The 25,916-nt window shown below is 38.0% G+C and overlaps 1 protein-coding gene across 4 annotated transcripts in view; it reads right to left on the bottom strand.

Annotated features, from left to right (window-relative positions):
• Positions 1–25,916, bottom strand: part of EPHA3 (EPH receptor A3) — a 226,650-nt gene that overhangs the window by 185,663 nt on the left and 15,071 nt on the right. For 3 of the 4 annotated variants that reach the window (XM_072024910.1, XM_027449420.3, XM_027449419.3), the window contains one exon: positions 15,642–15,706. Coding sequence is in view for 3 of the 4 variants with exons in the window: in XM_027449420.3 (XP_027305221.2) it covers positions 15,642–15,706 (65 nt within the window). In the remaining variant the exon portion in view is untranslated. Of the gene's footprint in view, positions 1–5,995; positions 6,056–15,641; positions 15,707–25,916 lie in introns of those variants that run through there. The other variant, XM_072024899.1, reaches the window with a different exon arrangement.

Raw genomic sequence — 25,916 nt, 5'->3', positions numbered from 1 at the left:
ACGGGGAAAGGAAATGGGATAACTTTTGTTAACAAAATGTTTCATATTCCCCAAATCCAGAGAAAGTCCTTATTTTATGCAAAGCAGAAAGAAATCTAAAAAACCCTTAAAGAATACCAAAGCAACAACTTCCCATAGCCAAGTGGACTCAGGCAATTCTTGAATAAATGGACAGATCTAATACAAGTTATACTGCACACACACATCCTACATCATGGTCTGACATCCAATCCTTCTACAACTGTGACTATACCATCCTTTTGTCTCTGTCAGAGTCAATTTAGGCAAAAACTTAATTTTCACAAGGTATACGGTTTTCTCTTCAGCTTTCCAGAAACAATCTTTGTGAAACTATGGATGAAAGCCCCTGAAAATTAATTCATGAAACAAACTCATTATAAACCAAAACTGTCAAGATTTATGCAGTTTGCAGATACAAGCATGTGCTGTAAGGCTATAAAATAGGTATGTGTGTTTGTATGCTGAAAAGGCTGCATACGGTATCAACTACACACAACTTTGCACATCCATCATCTGCATTTTCAACTACTTCATCAGGCAAAAAGGTGAGTGTGTGGATGGATCATAAACCTATCCGCATTTATGTGACCTTCAGAGAAAGAAGGCCACAGAGAGCTTCTACTACGTTCATAACAATGGGGACAAATTATAATTTTGCTATATATGGTAATATTTTTGGACAGAATTGTGTACTCATTCGAACCATTAAGATCTCTGCTAAACCTTAGAATAATCTTAAAAAATAAAAAGTAAAAAAAGTAAATAATAGAGAAGTGGTTTTGAACAGCACATAATATCCCTTTTTTTTTTTATTTTTTTTTTAAATCACACTTTTTATTGAACACCAGAGAAACAACAGACCTGCAAATACAGAGCAAGGCAGACTGCTTTAAAGCCACTGATAAGCTTTTACAAGCACTGTTTCTTAAAAATCAGAGCTGATGGCAAGTTTATACTTCATCAACTAAATCAAACTTCTAAAAGTTGGATAGGGCTGCTATGGGAAGAGACACCGCTCTGAGCACAGCCCCCTGGTCTCCACCTTTGGGGAGCATGGAAAGCCCTTTGGAGAGAAAGAACCATCTTGCCATAAAGACCATGGCCATGAAGCACATGTGGATTCTCTTCTGCTGGTTTAACAAACAGCAGGAGAAAGCTGCGGGCTGTCTTTCTCAGCATACAGGTTGCTCATACATAGCTGTATATTTTAACGTAAGATTGCTTAGACAAATGCAAATGCTCTATGATCTCTTCGGCTTGAAGCTTGTCTTTTGTTCAGAACCCAAATATTTCATGTAGCAACATAGTACATTCCTTTTTCTTTCTATTTTCCATCATTTTTCCTGCTTCATCCACAAAAATGGATACTTCATTTTGCTTTTTCCTCCATCTTCCTGAATTTACTGTCTGGGGCTCTTCTCCTTAGTTCCATCTCCTTCTGTGCAACATTTGCTGTAGACCTCTATTACATTGCTATCACCTACAGCATCTGTTACCTAATGTTTTTCCCCCATAGTATTCCCACTCCTTTCCATGCACAAAATGCCAAGGGTCACCAAAACAAGCTAAAGCTAAACCATTCCCATGGTCAGTTAGCCCAATATGATCTTTCTTGCATTACTCTTGGTTTACACATTTTTAGAGATTTGTGGATATAGAAACAACTCTTTAATTTAATTTTGGTTTTATGCAAATTCTATGTTAATCAAATCATCCTGGGTTATTTCTAAGGATGCTTCACTATTTTTTTTTGTATTGCCTTGTTTCTCTCAGATACTACAATATGTCTTTATTATTTATTTCGACCTTTTGGCAGTCTTACTGTATTGTCATTTTAATATTGTCATTAACCATTCCATAACCTTTCCAGTCTCCCAACACACTATGGATGGCTTGCTCACACAACCCATCAGTGATTACTTATTACATTTCTGTATTCATCCTCTCTTCACAGCAAATATATTTAATAGCCGTTTTGAACCAATGATTTCTCTTCAGACACTTAGTTCACCTCTGTCCTTTCCAGACATGACTTTACCCCACTGAATGTCATGTCACAAAATGTGCTGCCAAATTATAACAGTTTATATTCATTTTGGTACATCACGTTTACAAACCATTGCTCACATTTAGGATGACAGAGGTAGGAAATAAAAACGGCATTAAACAGCCTCTTGTTCAGTGTAGGAGCACTACTTGCACATAGCTGTGTTTTACTCTTAGTTACAATGTAAATCCAACAATTCCTATGACTAAAATGGGTTCATGTGTAGGTTAACATTAACTTCAGTACACTACAGACCTTTGAGCTCTGTCCAGCTTCCACATTGTCCAATGTGACAGTTTATATAATAAAAGTAATTGTCTCCTGCTAAGAACTAAGTTTAGGCCATTTACCTCGGTCACTATTGTAGACATCCTTTTCATTATTCCTTTCATTTTTCTATATAAACCTTTTCAACTACTCCACATTGTTAAAACCATACAGACGGGAAGTTAAGTATGTCAGCTATCAGAACGGTTGTGGTGTTGCTTGTGAGGCCACAGAGCAAAGACCACCTAACATCATCTTGTCACCTGACATATTTAACCTAAAAAAGTCTTCTGTTACATATATATTCAGAAGCAGCTGGGCACTTCCCACTGCCACCTCCACTATTTTAGTCCTGTAACACTTCCCTCTGTATCATTAAGATATTGCAGAGATGGTGTCCTGTTCCCCCCCCCCCCGCCCCCAGTAATTTTCAAATGCTGTTAATACATTTTTTTTTGGTTTTGCTTTGTTTTATTGGGATGCAGAATCACATTTCAGTGGAAAATACAGTAAACACATACACACATTCCTCTCAAATGCAGAATCACATGCTTGAGATTTTCAAAAGGATTTTAATTGCTGTGAACACAAACACTGACTTTCAAGCATACACATACTTGTAACACTTTTTAAATTCCAATCAAGTACTATGGTACCACACCTCAGAAACCCACCAAAGGCAAAGGAAGTTTGCTAGAACAAATAATTTCTTTGCATGTGAGAAATGAGCAAGTCTGACTTTGGGTCTTTTTTTGTTTGTTTGTTTTTAGTCTGGTGCTCCTCTGACTGTGCTTAGAGATGCAGAGCTTTATCTAGAGGCTCTTCCTGAGTTGGACATTTTTAATGGCTGTCTTCCACATAGGTACTTATATCATTAACAAAGTGGACTACAGCTTTTGAGTGGAGCAGCTCAGTGGAAGCCCTTCTCACATGACCCATGTAGGAATTAAATATGGCAGGATGCTATTCTAACACTGAAACTGTAAATTCTGTCTTTTTTTTTAATCATATATTTTTATTATCATTTTTAGTAATGCAGTGCATGTGAGCATGCATCTGCATACACACAGATATAGGTCCCAGAGATGCACATCAACGCCACATTCAGAGAACATCCCTGCATTGTCATCACTCTCCCCAGGATCTCACAAGATGACTTCAAATCATGTGAACCTTTGATAGAAGGTTGTCAACAAATCAAGTGAAGAATGCTTGTGTCTCAAAAGAATAGCTAATGTATACAGTCATATACATAAAACTGTTCCCCCAACTTTGAGAACACACAGAATTAATTCTTGCAATCCATAGCAAAGCACTGGAGACAACCTCTACACTGTTTCCATCTTTTTGGGACTGCATCAAAGTCTCGGTCTGGCATTTAACTGCATTCTGCAGACTCCTCCCATGCAGTTGGTACAATGTGGATGTATGAAACAAGACGAAAAAAGTTGGACCGAAGTGTTTGCTGGCAAGAAATACAGAGAAGATTTTTGTGTTTTTCCTGTAAGGGCAAAGGAGGGAAGTTTAATGGTAAAAAGGTAAGTTGAATGGAATGCTATCACAAATAGTTTTGTTTTTCTCCCTGCTTTTGTTTTGTTTTATAAATAAAGGAATACAAATCGTAAGCAGACTGATTCTTGTCTATTTCCTAGGTCTCTTCCGGATGAGGACCTTTTACTGAATTTGAACATGAGAATAATAAGAAAAAGAGATGCAAGGTTTTAATTCGAAATCTCTGTTTTACAGAAGAATGCAAAAGGAAGGCTTGAATTTGTATATTTAAATCAGTTTTTCCAAACAAGGCATAACCAAATAGAAAAAAGCCAGTGCCCTTCTTACTAAATGAATTTGATTTATAAATAAAACACATTGCAAGTGGCCATGCCAAAACTTGTTTACATTTGGTCACAGTACTGCCTTTAACTCAACTAGTAAACTAGGTTAAACAAACACACATCACATTTGACCAGTGTTTGTAAATAATTCTAACATGCACCAGTTAAAATGCATATGGTTTTTAAAAAGTTCATTTCCAAACATGTCAGAAACAATTAAATATAGATTTTATATATAACATAAAATAGGATGGCAAACAATCCTGCAAACTTCTGTACATCAGTCAGATGCAAAAGAATCTGAGGGCATATCTTCAGTTCAGATGCTTCCTTTCCCCTTTGTTGAATTCTTTCAGTTTCTAAAAGGACATAAACCTGAACAGATTATATACTTTATAATAGACGTATAGTCTTTTACACCATCTATACAGAGATCTGCCATTCTTCCTATTAAAACAGAACTCTTAATCAAGTGAAACCGTATTTTCTTTGCTCAGTCCTCAAAGTCACCACTTTTTAACCTACACAACACAAATTGCAGACTTTTCAGTTTGCATCTCTATTAAGTGGTTTAACAAAATAAGTTAGCTCTGAGTTCAATACTGCCCTCCACCTTCTAAATTAAGACATTGCACTAGTGCAGTCATACGCAACTGAATTCTCAAGATTTAGTATGCCACACATCTATCAGTTTTCCTAAAACTTTTAAAACATCAGAACTCCACGTTCACTTTCTGTTTCCAAAATTTTCTCATTTTCTGCTTTCATTTTAGTTATGAATGCTTTAAAACCACAAATTCCTCAGGGGCTCAGAAGTGGGGTAACCCACAATCCACCTTCTGTTACAGCATTAGAAAGACAATGCACAACCGCATTAGAAAGACAATGCACAACCGCCTCTTAAAATAGAGTGTAAACTGAAGATTTCACAGTACTGAACTTCAGTAACTGGTTTGGTTCCACAATTTGGGAACTGTTGTTGGGAGCTCTGTGCTTTAAAGCCAATACCCCTGTTTATTTGCACGCGTTAGTTTTCAGCCTACAAGACAGAAATTATGCAGAAGTCATATTGTCCTAGCAAATCAGTCATGCAGTTCAGTTTCCACCTGGGCTGCATGTTCGTTTTGTGCATTTCTCCACCCATCTGTCCTTCAACTGCATCATACTGTTCTAACAGTCTCATTAATGTTCACCCCTCTGGATGGTTTCATCATAAGAGGATGTTCTAATCTGAAAACCATTTACTTCTGAATATACGCTGCTAAATTACAGTGCCAGCAGGAGAAGCACAGCTCAGCCTCTCCTCTAAACATTTAGTCAGGCTAAAACACTTCGACATAAATGCTCTACAGTTCAAACATTTATTACAAGGTTTCAGAGTAAAATTAAATTACTGTCATGGATACATTACATTTATTAATAAACCGTCACAGGAATATTAAAGAAAGTTAAACAGGTAACACAAGGATATCAGGGAATATAAACGCTCAAGTTCCAGTAGCAATGTTTGCTTTGCCAGGTTACACATCCCGTAAGTTTGATGGAATGCACTGCACATAACGTATGAAACTACACAGCCACGAAGAAAATTAACTTCTGAAGTTCTGGTTGGGATTTTAATTTTGCGCTCTGTGAAAAGCGGAAAAGCAAGGATCCTGTTTATTTGAACTCCTAGCAAATATTTACACAGAGGTTCGGGAAGGCAGAGGTTTGAAGAGATGACAGGCACAAACGTTACTGCAGTTTGAAGGAAGGAGTCAAAGGGATGCTAGGAGTTAAGCTCTTTAAGCTCTTTACTTCAGAAGCAGAAGCCAAAGGGTCCTACCTCGCTTCTGGAAGACAAAGGCTGTTGTGGTATCTTCTTTCCCATGCAACAGTAGGGAATAAAGATCTGCGTCTTCCAGATGGAAGGCAGCAGAAATAGCTCCACCAGCAGTTTAAATGTGGGTTGCTTTCTGCAGATTTCAATCTGGAGTCTTCACTCGCCCTCACACCTAACACCTCTCTCCACATATGCTTTGACTGTTTACTGTCATTCCACCCAGAGATCTCATCTTCACTGCAGTTTAGCTTCCATTATTACCTCATCCCTCTTTTTTGTGCCCTATTCACCCTCAGGAAACATTTGTTTGCCTTTTTTAAAAACAGGCAAACAAAGCAACAAACCACTCAAATCAAAAAGGTATTGTCCTTAAAATGCTCCTGGCCACAGAATCTTACATGAAATCTCCCCTTCAGGCAGAAAATACAAGCCTAAGATCTCTGACTATCATGGAAAATGTTTGTCAGCTTGGAAAAGAAAACATTCCAATTCTAGACAAATTTATCTTCCCTCACAAGAGGTTTTGGAAAACAAGCTAGTGTAGAATGAGACTTATAATTTGTAAGAGCTGTGGAGACCTAAGCGACAGTATGCTGTTACTATCTCTTCCCAAGAAATCTTAACTCCTCCAAAACCCATTTTGGTTCTACTTGTCAAACCTCTAGGCGGTAAAGGGCACACACCTAAAATAAAATGTGATGTTGCTAAACAAGGTACCTACATTCCTGCCTCATCCTATTCTTGGATCCTTTCTGCCATCCTAGTAGGCATTGTCTGAATGTTCATCGGTAAGCATAGCATTGCAACTAATAAGACTGCTCAATACCAAGATGGGAGAAAAAACACATGAAGTGAGGAAGCAGGGCTTATTCAAAGTCTCGTAAAGAGAAAGCCAGGCAATGATCTAATTGCAGACTTCAAAATCTTGAAGGGGGCTTAACACAGCCAAACTCTCCTCAGTAGAAGCAGATGGTATAAGAGAAAATGGCATCAAACTGTGTCTTGAGAAATGCCAACAGGTATCAGGCAGAAGCCTGTCACTCAGAAGACTGCAGCATTAGAACAGGCTGCCTGCAGGGCCTGAGGAATCTCCACCTCAGAGGCTTCCTAGATTCCACTAACACAACACCGTAGCTGCATTAGCAAAGGTCCTGCGTTGAGCAGGAGGCTGGATGGACTAGGTGGCCTCCTTTAAACTCTTCCAAAAGATTTCTTCATTTCTCCATTTCTCTGATAACCTACATGTCTGAAAATGAGACATTTCAATATCACAGTTTAAGAAAAGATACCAAGTGAAAAGTAGATTCTGAATTACATCACTCTGCAGCCTGATCCACAAACAACACTCATGTTTTCAACCAGTAATAATTACAGGGCACAATCAGACCTTGAAGCACGTAATCCACTAGAACTTTTTGTCTATATCAGTGAAGTCTAAACAGACCCTAAATAAAGATTGTTCATTAAAATTTACCTGAAATGCTCTAAGTCAAAGAATTGATGAAGTATTAAAAAAAAAAAAAAAGACAACCATATCTTCTACCATTCCCTAGCATTTCTGTACAGAAAGCTCACATCTAATTTAGAAAGCTTCAGTAATACAACTACTGCAAGCAATTATTGTCCTGTAGATTTAAAGATTCACTTTGGGATTTTTATTTATGTCCTTTAGAAATGAGAATATAGACAGAGCGATTCCTCTTTTTCCCTGAAGCCTGACTAAAATCAATTGCCAGCCCCTTGAGGAAGGATGACATTGACTGCCCCTACTTGTCTAATGCAACAGCACACAAACCACAGAGCAGCACAGCACTAGCCCATATGTACACGTGCTAGCAGGCAACTATCAACCGTTCTGCGTGTCTTAAGTTATCCTTTTGGGCCTCTGCAAATCCAACAGCTGAAATACAGTTCTGGTCTGTGGGACATGGAGAAATAGCAGTTACGAAGGGCAAAGTGACACAGAGACAAAAGGACCAAGTAACCCAAATAAATCTCCTGGATTTCATCACTATGTTATGCCTAAGACAGCATCTAGGCACAGTGCAGAGAGCCTGTTTTGGTGGTAATGGCCCACATGTGCTGACAGTGTGGCAGCCCGCCCATAGCCCCACAGCCATTGCCCCACACCACACAGCTCCTCACCAGCCCTCAGGGCTGCAGCTGATGGAGGCCGAGGGGAAGGGCACTTGGTTAGGAAATCTGCAAACACAATTTTCGGGCTGTTTTAGTAAAATGTTTAATAAAAACAGCCTGAGGTGTGGGGAGGTGAATTGACGTGTGCCTCTCCTCCCTGCAGACTGCTGCAGTCTCAGCCTCATCCTTTCAGCATGAGACCCAGTAAGTCATCAGTGCACTTACACCTCTACTTCTCAATACCTTTTAAAAGGCATTTTAAATTTCCTGACAGAAAATACTGTACTACCCGATGATGATGCTCACTTCATGTTATTTTTCAGAAATCTAAAAAAAAAAAAAATTAAAAAAATGACCTACCAAAAGTATTTAGACTGTAAAAAATAATGCACAAATCCAGGAATGATATCTGGCATAAACATTTTTGGTCATTTTTAAATGGAGATTATAATTAGCATTATCGTCTAGATGTTGTAAAAGCAGGCTTAAAAACAACTGCAGTGTGCCCCTTTGATAAATAATGTAGCATTCCATGACAGTTACTCTATTAACTTTGTTTTATTCTCCTTTATGTGAATAAATTCAGTACAACAGAAAATGAACAAAATTATAGAGTAAGCATTTCTTTACAAAGAGAAAAATATCTAATGGTGATCAAGCCATTTGAGAGAACTTCTCACAAATGGCCTGCATTTATGCTGACAGGGCTGACAGAAATAAAACTCTGCCCATGAGGGGAATGATGTTGTTTCTAAGCTTTGAAAGCTAAAAAGAAAAAAGGAAAAAAAAAAAAAAAAAAAAGCAAGCTGAAGTATCTGCAATTCCAAATCTAAATACGATCTTTAAAGTCTGGGAATAGAAGCCAGGACTTATTTCCTTTTTTTTTTTTTTTTTTTCCTTTTATTGGAAACCACAGTAAACTGATACCCAACCTTCAGCAACCCATCACCAGTCAGTAAAATGACTGATGAGGCTAATGAAATATGTTTTTTTCTCAGTAATTATCATTATAAAAATGGAACAACGGCACTGCTCTTATTTTACATTTAGCTGGTTTTCTGTTGTTTCTATTTCAAAAGAAAGGAAAAAAGGCTCTCCCCCCCCCAATGATGACATCATAGAATCTTTGTTAATGTTAATGAGAAATTAGCACACTTTTCACTTTGTTAAATTAAAAGCTATTTTAAATAGCACCAAAATGCAGTATTTTTATGATCATACTGAATTTTTCAAATAAATAGACAAGAGACTACAATTTTCAAATCAGTATGTATAAAGAATATTCCAGTGCACCACATCTTAAAACCACATTTCTTTCTCATAACAATGACTAACAACTTATAGCAAGAAAGTTGTAAATACAGTTTTGAATTAATGTTGCAATCTCAAATTTTAAAAGAATTTCTCCCATTTGTTCAGACAACTCCACCTAAATTTTTGCATTTAAACTTCCCTTTTAAATGCAGCTGAGATTGAGCAAAAAATCTAACAGAACTCAAAGCCAGCTAAAGCGTATCTGAGCTACGTTCTTATTCTGGAATACTCGCATACTGCTTCTGTAGACATCAAAACTTTCATATTATATTCAGAAAGCAGGACTGATCAATGAGGTCATTAGTCTAACACTATTCATATAATTAACGTAACCATCTCACATATCTCATAGCTTTACATTACTACTAACAGCAGCTATCAGAAAGGGGAAAAAGTACAATACAAATACTTTTTATTTTTCACCCATCACGTTCAGAGTTAGTGTAAAGGAAGCATCCACAGACTCGAGTATTCTGATTCAGGGCTGTGAATCTGAATGAATATATTTTAGTCCAGGAAAATTTCTAAACACCTCTGCAAAGCTAAATCATTCACTTTATATCTTATGAATAAAAATATGATCAAAGTTTTTTTTTCTTTTCTACTGGAATAAAAGACTGTGAAGGACAAAGAGCATTTTTGATTACAGGAAATCAGAGGTGAAGGGAAGAGTTTGTGAGAACTATAGTAAAAATGATCCTTTAAGACACTTTTATTATTCTGAAGAAAGAAGAATAAAATGAAAGGAAAGTACTTTCAATGTAAACCAAAAGCAGATACTTAAGTTGAAAAAAATAAATCGGAATATATTAACAAAAAACATTTTCTCAATCAGTTATTCAGAGCAAGGCGAAACAAAGTCTACGATTCACAAAAACAGAATCCCTAGTAGTTAGTTTGACTTTCAGTCACCAAAGTAGTCTGCTTAAATTTCAGACCTGATACACAAGCCCTGAAAGGCAGAGCGACAGTAGGAAATATATAAAGTTGTAAGGAGACCAGACCTCAGGCAAAACATACATAAATCCTGGTTTTAACAGAATGTTAAGAGAAGTACTAAGGAAATTCCACTGCTAACAAGTAGGAAAAAGAAAATGTATTACATGCCCATTTTCATTTTGGCATTTAATTTTGCATTTTAGAGAGATATTTTTCAGTTTCAATCTTCTGTCTTACTCTGATTGTTTGATGTTTTTGGTACATTTTGAAACATATTTTCACTACCACCTTGTGAGTTTGGTAACACTCCCCACTTCAAATACAGTATCACTTAAAAGTTGACAAGATTGGTGTCTCAAACAAAAATAAATAAATTTATGTATATATACAAATGAAGATGCCAATCAGTATTGAAAGAAAACTAAATTTAGGTGGGTTCACAAGTTTTTGTATTTGTTGGCCAGTTTCAAGTTCAGCTTAATGCTGAGCTGTCCTAAGATTCCGCAGGAGTGTGAAAATCAAGGACATGTAAGGTAAAGGAACTTTCTGTGTACCCAGCTGAAGGTACGCCTTGAACATGACACCAGGAAACCCACCAGCAATAAGGACCTCCTGCAAGAAAAGCTTCAAATCACAGGACGCAATGAACCACAAGACACAAAGCTGCTGGGAAACAAGCCTCATTATTTCCAGTACTCATGGAAGTACTTATTAATCTTGAAAACTTCTGTCATATAAACAGAAAAACTTTCTGTTCCTAATGAGCTAAATAACTGATTCCTGAACGCAGTTAATCCGAGTGCAGCCTAATCACAGGCAAAATGTAATGGTGCCCAAATTTTTCTCTGCCTTCGTCTAGTCACAAGCAATAGCCAAATACTTATTTATTGAGACTTTTCTTCAATTGCAATATCACACAAAAAAGGGCCAAAAAGTTTTTACATTAGCAGACTATTGCATCCAGAATAAATGCAGCCAGGGAGACTCGCTTTCGTGGGTAGGCTGTAAGAGGGACTAATGTGACAAACTACTTTCGGGCTTTTGAAATGTAAGAAAGGAGACATTTTCCTCATTTACACTTAAGATTTTTGATTCTAACCCAATTTTGGTTCATGGAAAAACTCTCATCAATCTCCATCATGCATGTTCTGGCCTTCCTCGCATAACACAAACTATTACAGAAACAGGGAATGTTATCCTTCCCTCGTCTAATACTTACTAAAGTTTCCATTACTGAGATCCACATCTCGCTTTGTCCAAATGATCATGAGAACAAGCACTAAGAAAAAACAAATTATTCACACCAGATTTCCAAAACACTTCGGTGTACAGTCAGCAGCTGAAATATGTGCCCCAAAGTTTACCATAATGAGCACACCCAGCTATTGAGTCAGACGGATCTGAAGAAACTCAGGGACCTAAAAAACTTCTCTCATAGTTTCTCTCATAATTAAAGGCTGTATCTTTGTTTCCCAAGCAGTATTTTAAAATTTTGCCCACAATTTACTAACAGTGATCATGTATAGATTTGGTTTTGTTTGTTTTAAAATAATTATCTATTACTTGATAACAATAAATTCCAGAGCATTCTTTTCTCTAACTACAAGAAAAAAAATATATGAAAAAAGAAGATTAACTTTTCAACCAACTACCCAAAGAAAAGCAGCCAGGAAATTTCAAATCCATAAATACACATGATAAACATGTAAATATCAAGTCACAACTTGGGCGCCAGCATAACAATGCACTGCAATTACGTCAAAGACATTTTTCCAAACTTCCCAAAGAACATGGAGATAGATTCAAAGTACAAACATCTTTCTTACTAAAAAAATCATACTGAAACCAATACAACGACTCACATGAATATGCAGAGCAGGATTTAGACTCTACTCTTTTTGTCCTGTATGAATTATCCATCACATTTCTATTGTGCATTATTGAAGTGACTTGCTTTTTTATCCTCCCAACCCCCACATCTGTGCTGCTGTAATTTACGTGAATTGCAGTTAATGATCACTTGCATTATGCTTAATCAGCATATCAATAATATACTCTGCACAGACTAAGTAGCTCTTCTTTCTTTCCCCTTTAATGAAACCTATAGAAATGGAACTGGTATTTGACTGATTGGCATTACAAAAAGGTTGCTTAGGCAGGTGCTGGAGATGGTAGCACAGGATACAGGCCTTGTGGCTGCTGCCAATCATGCTCAAGCATCAGCAAAGCCAGCTATTATATTCTTAATTCAGTATCTAGAGGGACCTATGTTTGTTACTTAAGGGATTTTAACAAGCTTGACCAGATCAGTGTTCCTGATGCCAAGGCTGTGGCTGTGTGGGATGGTTCAAGGAGAGATCACATTCTTAGGGGGTGATATTACTAAACCACGGACTAAAACACTGCTGTCAGAATGTTCTTATGTGGGACACAGAAATCGTTGAATACAAATGAGCTATAAATCTTAACATGAATATTCAGGAATTTCTGGAAAGCTATTATTATATATGTCCAAGTCAGACCTAAAAGAAGAATAGTCATAGAATGCAGAAAATGACAACCATCCAATTTGGGTCGTTTTGCCAGAAATCAATCAATAGCACGTATAGATCAGATAGAATGATTAACCTAATAAGAGGTTTATTAAACACTTTGGCTAGATTTACCCCCCCCCCTTTTTTTTTTCTGTACGTCAGCCTCCTCAGCATATTGACATTTATGGCTTCAGCTGAGAACACTGCTGCACGTTGAAGAAGAACTGGCACAACACCAATATCCTCATTTGTGAATCACAGCCTCAAGAGTAGCTCTATTACCTTTACCTTGTAAATCACCACTGTGCTATTAGCAATCTTTCAGTGTGATGTGACAACTTTATTATAATGTTTTTCCACTGAAGTTTGAGTTCATATTTTAGTTAGCTTGGAGACTGATGCAGACATATTTACCAGGTTTAATTAATTGACTATAAATAATGGGCTGTAAAAGGTGTCTCTTTCTTACGAAGTTCAGGTTGTCATCATTTTACAGAAAACTGCCTATTCAGACAGGATACACGCTGGTGTTTTCATACTTTACATTCACGTTTCACTATTTAATTTTAAAATTTCACACTACTTTGAGGGCTACAGTTTAGTCTTAGCTCTCTTACAAAAACACAGTACATGATCTACATCAATTTACTAGTAATTAATTTTAACTAGGAATTTCATTAACTTCTAAGGACAAGGTTGCAATTCCACAATTTTCTTTGGCTTCAATGTACATGGACGTTACAGTAAACAGGAATGGCATGCACAGACACAAACAAGTTGTGCTGGATTTACCTGACGCAAACTTGCAGAAGCTAATAAAGTTGTTTTTAGAGAGCTGGAGACTCTTTCTGGTGGGGTAATGCAGCACATCTGTTTTTCTTATAGCCCCCAAGATACTCTATGTCATTCCCTACCAACTGCTTTAGGCATCCAAGGCAAGAGAGGCACAGCTGCAGGGAGCAGAGCAGTAGATCTGCACAGCTGCAAGGAGATGAGCAGAGCAGAAGAGTAAAGCAGAAGAGGGCAGGGCAGCTGAGAGAGAAACGAAAAAAGACTTTGCAAAGGAAAAAAAAAAGTGCAAGTGAAGACAAAATACTGATGAGCTTGAAATTACTGGAGAGTTCCCTCTTGGACATCCTGTTTACAAAGGTTTCTTATTGGGAAAAGTCAGCAGGAACAGCCACTAGAAAGAAACTTGAACTCTCTTCCTACCTCTTCCCCTTGAGAATGGAACAATTTGTTCAGAGACAGAGAGAGATCTACGTATTAACTCAGAAAATAAACCAAGCCTTAATCCTTAAGTACTGCTAAACACCCACAGAACAATTTGTATCAATAAGGCACGACTTTAATATTAAAAACTGAATCCCACAAGGCATATATGCAGAAGTACTGTTACTACCAATATCTGTAAAAGTAATAAAGGCCAAGTAACAGCTTGCCCAAAGCTACAGAATAATCAAAAAGTGGATGCTCACAATCCTACAGATAAACAAATAAGCAAACACCCGCCAACAGTATGAATTCAAAAAGCGGTTGGTTTGGAAAAACAATGGACTCCTAGCTAGAAACTCCTTGCTCTTATCAAGACTAGAGACATTTCCCAAAGACTTACAAGGGGCAGTGTGCTCTGGCAGATGTTTACTCATAGGGTAGAAGATAGGCTGAGAGATACACAAAAGCTTCTAGGAGTTGACATCAAAAGACCTGAAGTAAGACTTCTCTAAGAAGAAAGAAATGAAGCACCACTGTGTGAGGGGAGGCAGAAGTGAAAGGGCAGCAAGAGAAAAAGCCACAGGTCTTTGAGCGTCTTCTTTCAGAGGTGGCTTGACAGCACAGCCTTCTCTGAGGACACGGGAAGTTCCAGGCATTGGGGCTTCAGCCTACTAAGTAGGTTTTTTGCTAAGGGGACAAAATGTAGGAACTTGAGTTTTCTTGCATATCTCTGCTATGCAACATAAAAAGAAAGATTTCTTTTTTTTTTGTTTGCTTGTTTGTTTTGTTTTTCCCCCTATGCACAAGCACACACACATTCCACATAGAAACAAAAAGGTGGTGAGTGACTGGACGTCAGTGCCACTGGACAGCTATGAATTGATATTCAGATGGCAAAAATGGTGGCAAATGCTATCTAAAAATTAGCTAATGCCATAATGTGAAAGCATAGACGCTCCAAAACTGCACTTTTCCAAACAGAATACCCAGTTTCATTACTTCTGGATACAAGATAAACAAACAAACTCAAAAACATAAAACATTTCTTTCATTACATTCCAACTAATAAATAACAGTACCTGAACGATTCATTACCCAAGTTACCAAATGAGTACTTACATCACCTGTTTACGTCCACAAGTTTTTCACCTTCCGTTATTTCCATCTGAGTAAATCATCAAGTAATACTAAACAGTTCCATGATATCTTTTAGAAACACACATTTTAATAGAGGGTGAAATGGTGCTTAAAGACAACTTTTTTGTTCAATGCACCTTTTGCTTTCATTTTCTCCAATAAGCTCTTCATGGGGATTATGTGCATTGTGATATATGTTCTGAAGAAAAAGCAGCAGAACTTCATAAGCCTTATATTTCAAGTTTTGAGCAGACAATTTTTGAAGCTCCAAAGAGCCACAGCTATTGCACAGTGTCCTCTGAAGAGGAAACAATGGTTAAATAGCACATTGGTCTGTAGCACCACTTTTCCATTTCACAGTCTACTGAACTCACCCCATGTGACGGGTAGGAGATCCAGCCCAGCTCCCCTTGAATTGTTTTTGAATCCAGCAGATTAACTACAAAAAGACAAAACGAAGAAGAATGAGTTTCATTTGCCTCTGTCCAGTTAACCTCAGTTACCCATGCTAAAAGATGTGTTTATTTGAGGATCTTGTGAAGCAGTTGATTTGTTCAGGTGGCCTGGCAGATAGCTACAAAGAAGAAAAAGACAGACAAATGAAAAGGATCGCCTTGTTTATCTTAAAATGTGGTATGAACAGCAGACAGGGGAACTTCTCAAAACAAAAAAGTGACAAAAATAAACAATGGATCTCTGTCCAAATTAATTACAGCAGGGGGTAGGAACAAAGCGGTTCCATCAGCTGCACAAACTACAGCATTTTCCCCTTGGATGCCTGAAATTTGGGTCAATGCATCTAACCAAATACATGTAGGTGAGATCTGAATATTTTAATCATTATTTGATTAAAAGCCTGTATTTGGCATATATAATTTTCTCAGAATGCAAGAATAAATAATGAATGCTGATTAAAGTCTTCCCTTTATCTCTTTTTTCCTTCTGATCTAATTTGTTCTCAAATTGTCTTATAGTAGTGAACTGTTTTCTACATGTCATGTGTAATACCATAGATACAAAAGTAATTATTTACAATGCTCCAAGTTCAGACGAAGCTACTTAAATAGCAGCATCAATTTGTATTTAATCTGGCCATTATCTTTTTTTTTCTTTTTAAGATGAATGCAGCAATTTTTAGAGGAAGAATGAAGGTTTTATTTGCAAACAATCCAACATAGACATTTTCCAGCCAATCCAACCACAGTGTTTTTATATCCATTTTAAAATGTGATGTTAAAAAAAAATAATAATAAATTGAAAGATATTCATCCTTGCTGTTTATGCACTTTTACCAAACATAAAAAATAAATTTAGTTCCTTAACCTGGTCATAGTCTCGAAGTGCTTTATCAAAAAGGTTCCTAAGTAACCATTTATTTATTACCATAAAGCAGAACAGGTGAGAACATACACAAAGCATCATGAAGAATTGTCATCTCGATGAATACAATCCATTGAGGTATTCACATAGAACACAACAACATTGCTTATGGTGCTCACAGAAAACAAAAAAGATAGTTTCCCTCATTTGCCTTTCCTAGTCCTATAAATCTGCTAAATTGACCTATTTTTATTATATTGGCATTGACCTTCTAGTAGCTGTTTAATTTTGGTTATCACTTAAAAAAACAAATTAACAAAACGTAAGAGCTATCAAGGCTTTTTTTCTTTCCCTCTCCTCTCCTGTTATTGGGACGTACAGGAATACAGAAATATTGGAATACACAGTAGGGAAAAACAGGTATACAGTATTAGAAACCAGGCCACGTCATCAACAATCATAAATACACATGTTCATGTGTGTTGTGTATGTGTGTGTGTATATATAGACACACACAGATATATATATATAAATCTGCAGTGCTATACTACCATGAATGATCTGCTTTCTCATATGGATGAAAAAAAAAAAAAAACCCTGCAGTTATACAACACTTTAAAAGAAAACAACAGCATTTTGCATTTTACCTACAATAACCAAAACATTTTTATTAATCTTACATAAAGAACATAGCCTGGCACTGTATTTCTTGACCTCCAATTTTCATCAACAATTCAATTTTCAATCATCTACACAATCAAAGAAATCAGTCTTTTATTGAGTGCATGGGGCCCTAGGCAGACTATCATGAAGCAAGCTTTGCATCTATAAAAAGGAAACACTAATAAGAATTCAAAACGAAAAAGTGCAATTCTTGCTTTTGTGACTACAAATTCCCACAGATTATGGATCTCCTGGGATAAGACATATATTTGCTGTGCATCTGCAATACGTGGTGGTGAAGGAAGTATGACTTTTGAGGCAAATTACTTGGCAATACATTGCTAAGGCAAATCACTCAGGAAAAAAACTGAAGTAGTATATTTAGTTGTTAAGAATGAGCTTCTTGAAAACATGATTGCAGTCACCCTGAAATTTATAAATTCAGTCCAAAATCATCAGTCTCATCTGGAAGAATACACAGGAACAGAGTCACAGCCTGGTGCTAGTTCTCCTCTCAGGGCTTACAAAGCAGCCTAGCAGTGAGAGCACACCCTTGAAGGACACAAGATCAGCACTGAGTATCTCTGTCCACATCTCCCTGTGCCACCTCAACAATTACAGAACCCTGCTGCCCGCCTAGCTCTCAAAAAAGGTTCACCAGGTTGCCAAGTAATCTGATGTGAAGTGCTCGAAGGCATTAAATAAGGCTGGAGGGGCAATTCAGTGGAAGCCACGTGTGCCTGTGAAAGGATGGGGATGGTTTAACACCAGTAGGTAGCAAAGCTCCACCACTGCCCCACAACAGCTGGATGCCCCCACTATAGGGCTAGAGAGCAAGTTGCCATGCCCCTATAACAGGGTGAGCTTACAAGAGCACGGGACATAGACCTGCAACAAGACCTCGCTCCCGCAGACCTCTAGCTCAGGAGGTTTCAACACCAGAAAACAAAATTCAAGCTCTTTCCACAGTTAAGGACAAGGAGTCTAACCAGTCTTGCTCCCCAGCAAAGTAACTGAATCAGTAAGACAACTCCTTCAATCCTCCTTCCCAAAGCTGTTTTACCTGGGATCAAACATTTTATAGCAAGAGCAATTTTTCAGGATCTCCTTCATTCCACCTTCCTCATCACATTCAAAGTGGCACCACTACGCAAACTACTTTGCCATGTTCATACATATTTCACCACATTTTAAAAATACTAGATCCAATTCCTTTGAGGGATGTGTGTGTGCATGTCACATCAAGAAATAAATAAAAAACATAGGGGAAAAAAATACTAAATGAAACACATATACATTGCTATAGTGACCCCCTAGATATCTGTCACTGCCTTATACCTTTATCGTGTGTCTAGTGAAAACTGTATTTTAGGCAAGCAGAAACACACAGCAGGCTGCCTGAGCACTCAAATTCTTTAGAATTCAAATGAAAATCATGCATTCAATACTTTTTCTTTATTATTTTTTTTCTTTCTTTTTTTTAAAAAAAAAAAAACTTTTCATTAAAAGTGTACAGTTTTTTAATAGTGTCTGAAATGCAAAATATTTTTCTTTTCAGGTTGCCACCTGATAAAAATGACCCTGCCCTCTCCCCCCTAGAAAAAAAACTGTTGACCCACAATCTTCCTGTGAGTTCAGGAGAAAGTTGTACGCCTCAACAGAGAGCAAGCAATACAGATCTTGGAGGCTGCTATGTTCATAGTCCCTAGAGAAAATGATAGGGAATGGTAAAACATTACCTTTTGACATTAGGTGGCTTAAAATTACCTATTAATCTAGAATATGAAGGAGAGAACAATTCCCTACGCTAAAACTGAAGAATTAAAGAAGGAATGGATTAGATATTAGTTGTCTTAACTTTTTTTCAAGGATTTGTAGGATTAACTGGAAAAAAGTAAAATATTAGAGAAGCAACTCATTCATACAATTACTCATTTCAACATGTTTCAGCTCTGATATATCCTCTCGTGTAACAAAATGCAACATTTGATTCACAAAAGAGATCTTAGCAATTCATGAAAGGTAACATACACAGATATTCTATCAGATCTTCACATCAGCAGGCATACACTAGCGTGACCCTAACAGATTTTTCCCCAAACACAATTAAATTTAAATGAAAATGTTAATATTTAAACATACAGGTGCTATATTACAAATTACAGGTACAATATTTAAAAATACAGGTGCTAATAGACACGTATTTATCAGATAGAAAAGAGAACTAGAGAGAAAGGAGTTGCAGCCTTTCTCTTGGCACTGTCCTCTGCAAGGTGTGTACTTCTAGCCATGCTAACATGAATTGTAGGACGTAAGAAAAGTCCAAAAAAAAGAGGTCAAACTACGCAATACATTTTCTTCCATCACGTATGTAACAACCAGGTATTCCAAAACACCTGGCCCAATGAAGCCCTTGGCTGTGTACGCAATAATAACTACAGGTCATATACAGTCTTCACTTCAGAGCCTGATTATCCGCAGCTCTCGTGCACTTGAATAGAATACCAGGGAACAGAAGAAGTGGAAAGTCCCAAAAATAAAACCAATAATTCTTTTTACTTCCTAATTATTGCCACTTTTGAGATGAGATTAGAGGAGTAGTTTTAGAGGTCAGGCCACATGACAGAGAATAAGGACTTGCAGGCTCTTTATGAAGGTTAAGCACCACATCCTTTCTCCCACAACTCAATTGCACTCCTTGTATTTCCTCCTCCAGCAAAACTGTGTGAGCACTCTTACAGAGACCCATGAGGCTGACGTGTTGATTACTAGGGTAATTCTTAAACTACCTGAATGGTTGTGTTGCTACCTCCAGCTCTTTTCCTATAGAGCATCTTGAGCATCACTGATTATGGTAAGGAGACACAGAGGGGTTCTCACAAAACAACATTAAAAAAAAATCAGTGCTGTCTAACAATCTCAGTGTACTGCATGGGTCCCATCACGTAAATAACACTCTTTAAAACTAGTGGTAATTACTAGGGGGGATTTGCTATAGAGACGTTGCAGTGCTGTATGAACTGAGCCACCACTCGTTCTGGCTCTGGAAATGAGCGACTTGGCGCTGCCACGCATCAGCCTTGCTCGCCATACCGCGGCTACTTCTGCCAAGCAGCAGCATACCGGCAGCGTGTCTATTAAGAACATGTGCTCTTCCTAGAAGCTCCCTCTCCTGCCTGACTCTTCTGGCCATCAGAACTTCATGAGAGCGCATTTTTAATTTCCTCAACGTGCGCTCGTTCCAATGGGGTAAAGACGGGTGCCTTCCCAGCAGCTGGAACAGGCAGCAGGACGCGAAGTGCAGAGCTCACTCACTCTCTTCTTTGTGGCATCAGGAAGAAGACAAATGGAGGCTCGAGTGGAATCTGACGTGCAGGCCCGCTCACACTATCTGAAATTGCTTCCAGTTTGAGAGTGATGGCAGAGGGCCTGACTCCAGGCTCACTAACAGCAGGCTTTATCAGGAGTGATGTCAGCAAAAGAAAAATAACTGTAAAACTAACAAGATACCTGGATTCACGCTGAAGGCAGATCCAGAAACACATGGGATAGTGGCTGGACAAGGAACTGAACACAGTATAAATACCCTCCCAGTAAAAAAAAAAAAAAAAAAAAAGATAAAAGATAATACATGTTGTGCTAGGTAGAACCATCCTGAGATAATCCTAACTACCTAGAAACTGAGGAGGAAAGCCTGCTAAAAGACAGCTTGTAATAGCTAAAGAAGAACCCGCAACAACTTCCCCACAATAATGTATTTCTAAATCCTATTCTATATACAGAAAATGTATAACAATAGCCAATGAGGTAAAATATAGAAAGCAGTTTTTCAATTTCCAATTAAAAGTTTTTTTTAAAAAAAAGGAATAAAAAACCTATTTTGTCTTTTATTTGGTATCAAACTGCCAGCTTAGAAATATGCTAGTTATTTAAAAATATGCTAACAAATGGGAAAATTTAAATTTGCTCCACAACCAAAAAAACGAGTGAATGCCCATAATTGAAATGTGTCATATAATTCTGAGCAGCAAAGAAAATACTTTGCGGCAGGAAGTTAGCCAGATCTTGGTTTTGGGGTGGGACAGAGTGGAGTCAGTGCAAACACAGATACGTTTTTAGAAGGGGGGCCTTTTTACATCAAAGAGCACCAGCACCTGGATTTTCATACACCTATAAGCACAAATTTGAATACTCTCAACCCTCCCTTCTCCCAATTAGTGGGGATAGTGAAAGTAAGAAAGGCTGCAGCAGATCAGCTTTGGTTTATCATCTCTGGTTTATTCTGAGGCTTATAGGCAACACCTATAGATAGGCTAGGCCAATGTCTTGATGCACCCGCTATAATTACCAACTAGGATCTTGCTGATAGAAAATCTACGAAGGTATACCAAAAAATCTTTGAGAAGAGGAAACAAGTAAAATCAGCTGATGAGAAATGTCTCCACAAAGCAACGCGAACTAATGCACTGCTTTTCTCATGGAAGAGTGTTCACCATTGAAGCCTGCTTCCAAGAAGCAGACCTGGGACCTGATTGCTGCTTGCTCATTAATAAAAAGTCAAGTCTCCTGTGATATTATGGTCCTGCATTTCCCCTCAAGTGTTGCAACAAAGATGTAATTATTGCTAAAAATGCTCAGAAGCAAATGACCTCAGCATAAAAGATGTGCTAGGAGCCCATGCAGAGAGCTCTGCTTTTACAGCTTTGTCTCCCTCCAGCCTGGGGCACCCTAGGAAGCAAAGTGACACTAAGCTACATAGAGTAAGCATCCTAAAAACAGCCAGGACTAAATCCTTGGTAACGCATACCCCATACAAGTGCCAACAAAGCTTGGCCCACTTGCTAGACAATTCTTTTCCACGTGTGAGATTTCTCAGGGAGATTTCTGGTACAGCTCAAAGCCAGCCTATAGTCCTCCGAGAGGCACAACACTGTGAGGTCTGCACTTTCAACCTTTCTTGCCTATGCCATTATACTGTACAATGCAAATATGATTTTGTGCAGAACATTCCAAATTTGGCAACTGTCATGTTCAATCTGCGGTTAAACTGCTGACTGAAGAACTCCACCAGGGTGGGGGCAAGAGATGAACAAACAAGGGAAAACCAAAATGAATTTAAAAACAGTTGTGCTAAAACTGAACGCAGGAAACTTCACAAAAGGCCACCGGATAGCCCAAGCCTCCCTTACTTTCAGTTAAATGTTCAGTAAATAATTTATAAACTACTTCAAAAATTAAAAGATGGTTAAAAATTTCAAATCAAAGACAAAAGACTAGCAATATGAATCAAGTTACCTTACTGATTATTTCACCTATAAAACATATAAGACTTCCAGGTCAACTTGGATTATTTGATAAATTCTATTCTTACAGTAGTCGTCCTCAGCTCTACAAGAGGAAGAGTTTCATTTTCCTCCCAGATCTTTCTCTCTTCAAGCGCACTCCTTAAAAGCATCCGGGGCCAGATTGGGGTGCCTCAGTTTTTCCATGGGTTGAATATGGAAACAGCCAAAACAGGAACTTGGTTGCAAGTTTTTTATAGAGGCTGCCATAAATGAGGGAAGACAGCACAGCAACAAGCAATACAGGAATAAATAACAGCACAGACTGTAAACACCAAATGGAGCAGATAAGGGAGGATCCACGACTGCAGCAACCCTCTCTCTGCTCGCTACACCGAGGGAATGCCCAAACTGCTGCTGGAGGGAGACCAGTCAGCTCCTCACTCAATGCTAAGGAGAAGCTCTCTGATAGTCTTCCTCCTCTCACTAGGCATGCAGCCTACAAGCAGGAGAGGGGCAATGCCACCCTAAGTCTCCTGAATGTGACTATCAGGTCCAAAACACAAGCCTTGCAGGAAAGGCTTCAGAGAGCAAACTGGCAGAGGTACACTGTTCCTTAGCAGACAAAACGGGAAAAAATTTCAAAGTAGAACAGAAAACTGCTGAGCATCGTGTTGCTGGAAACCTTGGGAGTGTTCAGGTAACACCAACAGCTTTTCCCCCCACTCTACCATGGAGGGAGCTCGAGCAATAGTTAAGGCTGGGTAGCATAGGTAACCTTCAACATTACTCTCTACTCAACCTGTATCGAGCCTACAGGTGTGCAGATGGACTCAAACATCCCAACATCACACCTCAAGAAAGTTATTCTGGCTATTGTGAAGAGGAAACGACCAGCCATTTCTGCACAGATGACGATGTGTGAATTAGCAGCTCCTGTCACAGGAGTGGGGTGGCACATCTGTACACTGCTTTCCCTCTGAGTACCTGTCTGTATCGTCTTGACAACTGCCCAGTTTGCAGGAGAACTTCCCGTGGATGAACACAGACAAAACCGATTTTATTTCTTTTTTATTAGTTTGAAACATGAGAGTCCTCTTGATATTGTTAAAGCAGTGTAAAGCTCAATTTCCAAGTATGCAAAAACATATGACTGGTGGGCTGGAATGCAATGTTTATCAAAAGGGCCTAATAAGGTTTTGGTTTTATTAGGCTATTTCCTGTAAGTTGATATGTGCCGGTTCTTTTCATTAAGACAAGGATATCAAAATTAAAAATGGGTTAACCTAATGGGTTCCAAATTATTGTGTCGCTTTCATATCTTTGCATCCTGGTTTTTAAACCAATTCCGACTTTTTTTTTTTTAATATCTCCTACAAGACATTACATAAACCCTTAGATATCTGAATTCCTGTTCAACTGAACCTACATTCAAGTCCAAATACTCTGAATCTCATTTTAATCTACTACTACAGTGTTAAATCTGACATGAGCAAAGCACAGCATTAAATAAATGCAAAACGAGGGCTACTGTGTCAAAAGAGAGTTTAAATGGCAAAAGCTAAGTTCACCTTGCTCAGAAAAGAGAAAAAAAAATAAGTGAGATTCAGTTACCTAAACACAGGCACCTTACCTTTTAACAGCCCAGAATAAGCAGGTCTCTCTCTCCTGGGATAGGAGACCAACCCTGTTGGGTTCCCCAAATCCTGAAGAACCATATGGCTATGGATAGGCAGCCCAACCCAAAAGTAAACATTGCTAAAATCATTTTAACAAGCTCTAAAGCACTTCTCAAAAGGGCTTAAGCATATTGCACAACTCTTCCCTTGGGGAAAAAAAAATAATACTCAGTATTCACTAGTTTTGCAGAACTCAGCCCCTCTGAGGATCTCATACAGTTGAGGTCTACTGGAGTTTCACAAAGAACCATGCTTGGAAAGGCTTCTAAGAAATTAAAGAAAAAATATATATATGTTGCAACAGTGTCCATGTTTATTTAAGGTAAACTGAGAGTTCAAAAACTTGTTAGACATACTTAGTTTCTAGTTTAGACACCTCAAAGTATCACAAAAATAATCTAACCACATACAGCACCTATGACTAAAAATCCTTAAGAACTTCCCAGAAATTTTCCTGCAGTTCAAACACTAAAAAACAAACAAAAACCAAACAGGAAATAATAATTCATTGATGAGAATTTTTTTTTCAGACAAGGACTTGAGCAGAAGTCCAGTGAATGACCACTCATGCATTTAGAAAAATGCTGTGATTCCCCCAAAGTGAATCAGCTGGCAGCATGCCAAACCTTAGGGGAAAAAAAAAAATGCTTTTAAGAAATTTCTCATACAGGGCATAGGAAAAATAATAATAATAAACTTTTTTTTTTGTTAGGTTCAAAATACAGAAATCAAGATTTAATAAAAAAGTTTATGAAAATCCTAAAATACTGCATGCAGAAAGAAATCTATGCAGGTGTGCCCTGATAGAGTTTTGTCAACCTTTTCTTCTCTCCTCACAGGAATCAAGGGCTCCAGCTTGCCCAGGCTATGAAATGCTTGGGTCCTTCCATAGCCACTCCACAGATAAAATAAACCCACCGAACAAATGACTAAACATCTTGGTGCAAATCAGGGGAGTAAAATGCCAATAGTATAAGAAATCTCCTCGAGTGTCACGCTGAGAAAATCAAGATGCTAAAACCAGTTCTATTTTCCAATACAGTGATGTCACCAACATGATATTTTCATTGTTTGCCAGGTTAACAGAATTTATGGAGGTAATTAATGCAGAACATGTGTGCCGAGCTATCCATATGAAAAATGGAATTGCCCCTGACTTCATTTGCTGCCTTTGCAACCAAAACCCTGCTAACATCTTTTTTCACTATTTCCATATGTGAGAAATACAAATATTTATAACAAAGGTAAATGCTTAAATGACTCTTCTATTCCCATCTACCCATAAGCCAGTTTTTCAGGCCCCCGTTTTCTGCTTATTCTTCCACTTCCATTACCTTCCCACAAACAGCTCAGGTTTCCATTAAGTTGCACAAACTAAGCATGTGCCTTTTCTCCAGAATTGGTTTTCTCGGTTAGAATGGAAAACCTCTCCTTCAGTTTCTTGAACACCCTGTCCAGCTTTAACGAGGCTTTTGATCAGTTGGGATCAGTACAACCAACTGATTAGGGAAAAGGCACCGTCCTTAAACCTACAGTTCTGTACTTTTTCTCTGGGCACCTGCAGGATTGCAGCATCTCCCTTCTCCTTGTAAACAGCATTTGGTAAGAAGGAATGGACACGTGGTTCTCAGAGTTGGTAGGAAGTAAAAGATGTTTTCCACTTTCTACTCTGCATGGATCATGTGGAATCATGGGAGGGCAGGGA

The sequence above is a fragment of the Anas platyrhynchos genome, chromosome 1 (assembly GCF_047663525.1).
Source record: "Anas platyrhynchos isolate ZD024472 breed Pekin duck chromosome 1, IASCAAS_PekinDuck_T2T, whole genome shotgun sequence".
In the NCBI taxonomy this organism is placed as follows: Eukaryota; Metazoa; Chordata; class Aves; order Anseriformes; family Anatidae; genus Anas; species Anas platyrhynchos.
Note: the sequence above shows the minus strand (reverse complement) of the source record. Positions and strands in the feature narration are given on the sequence as shown.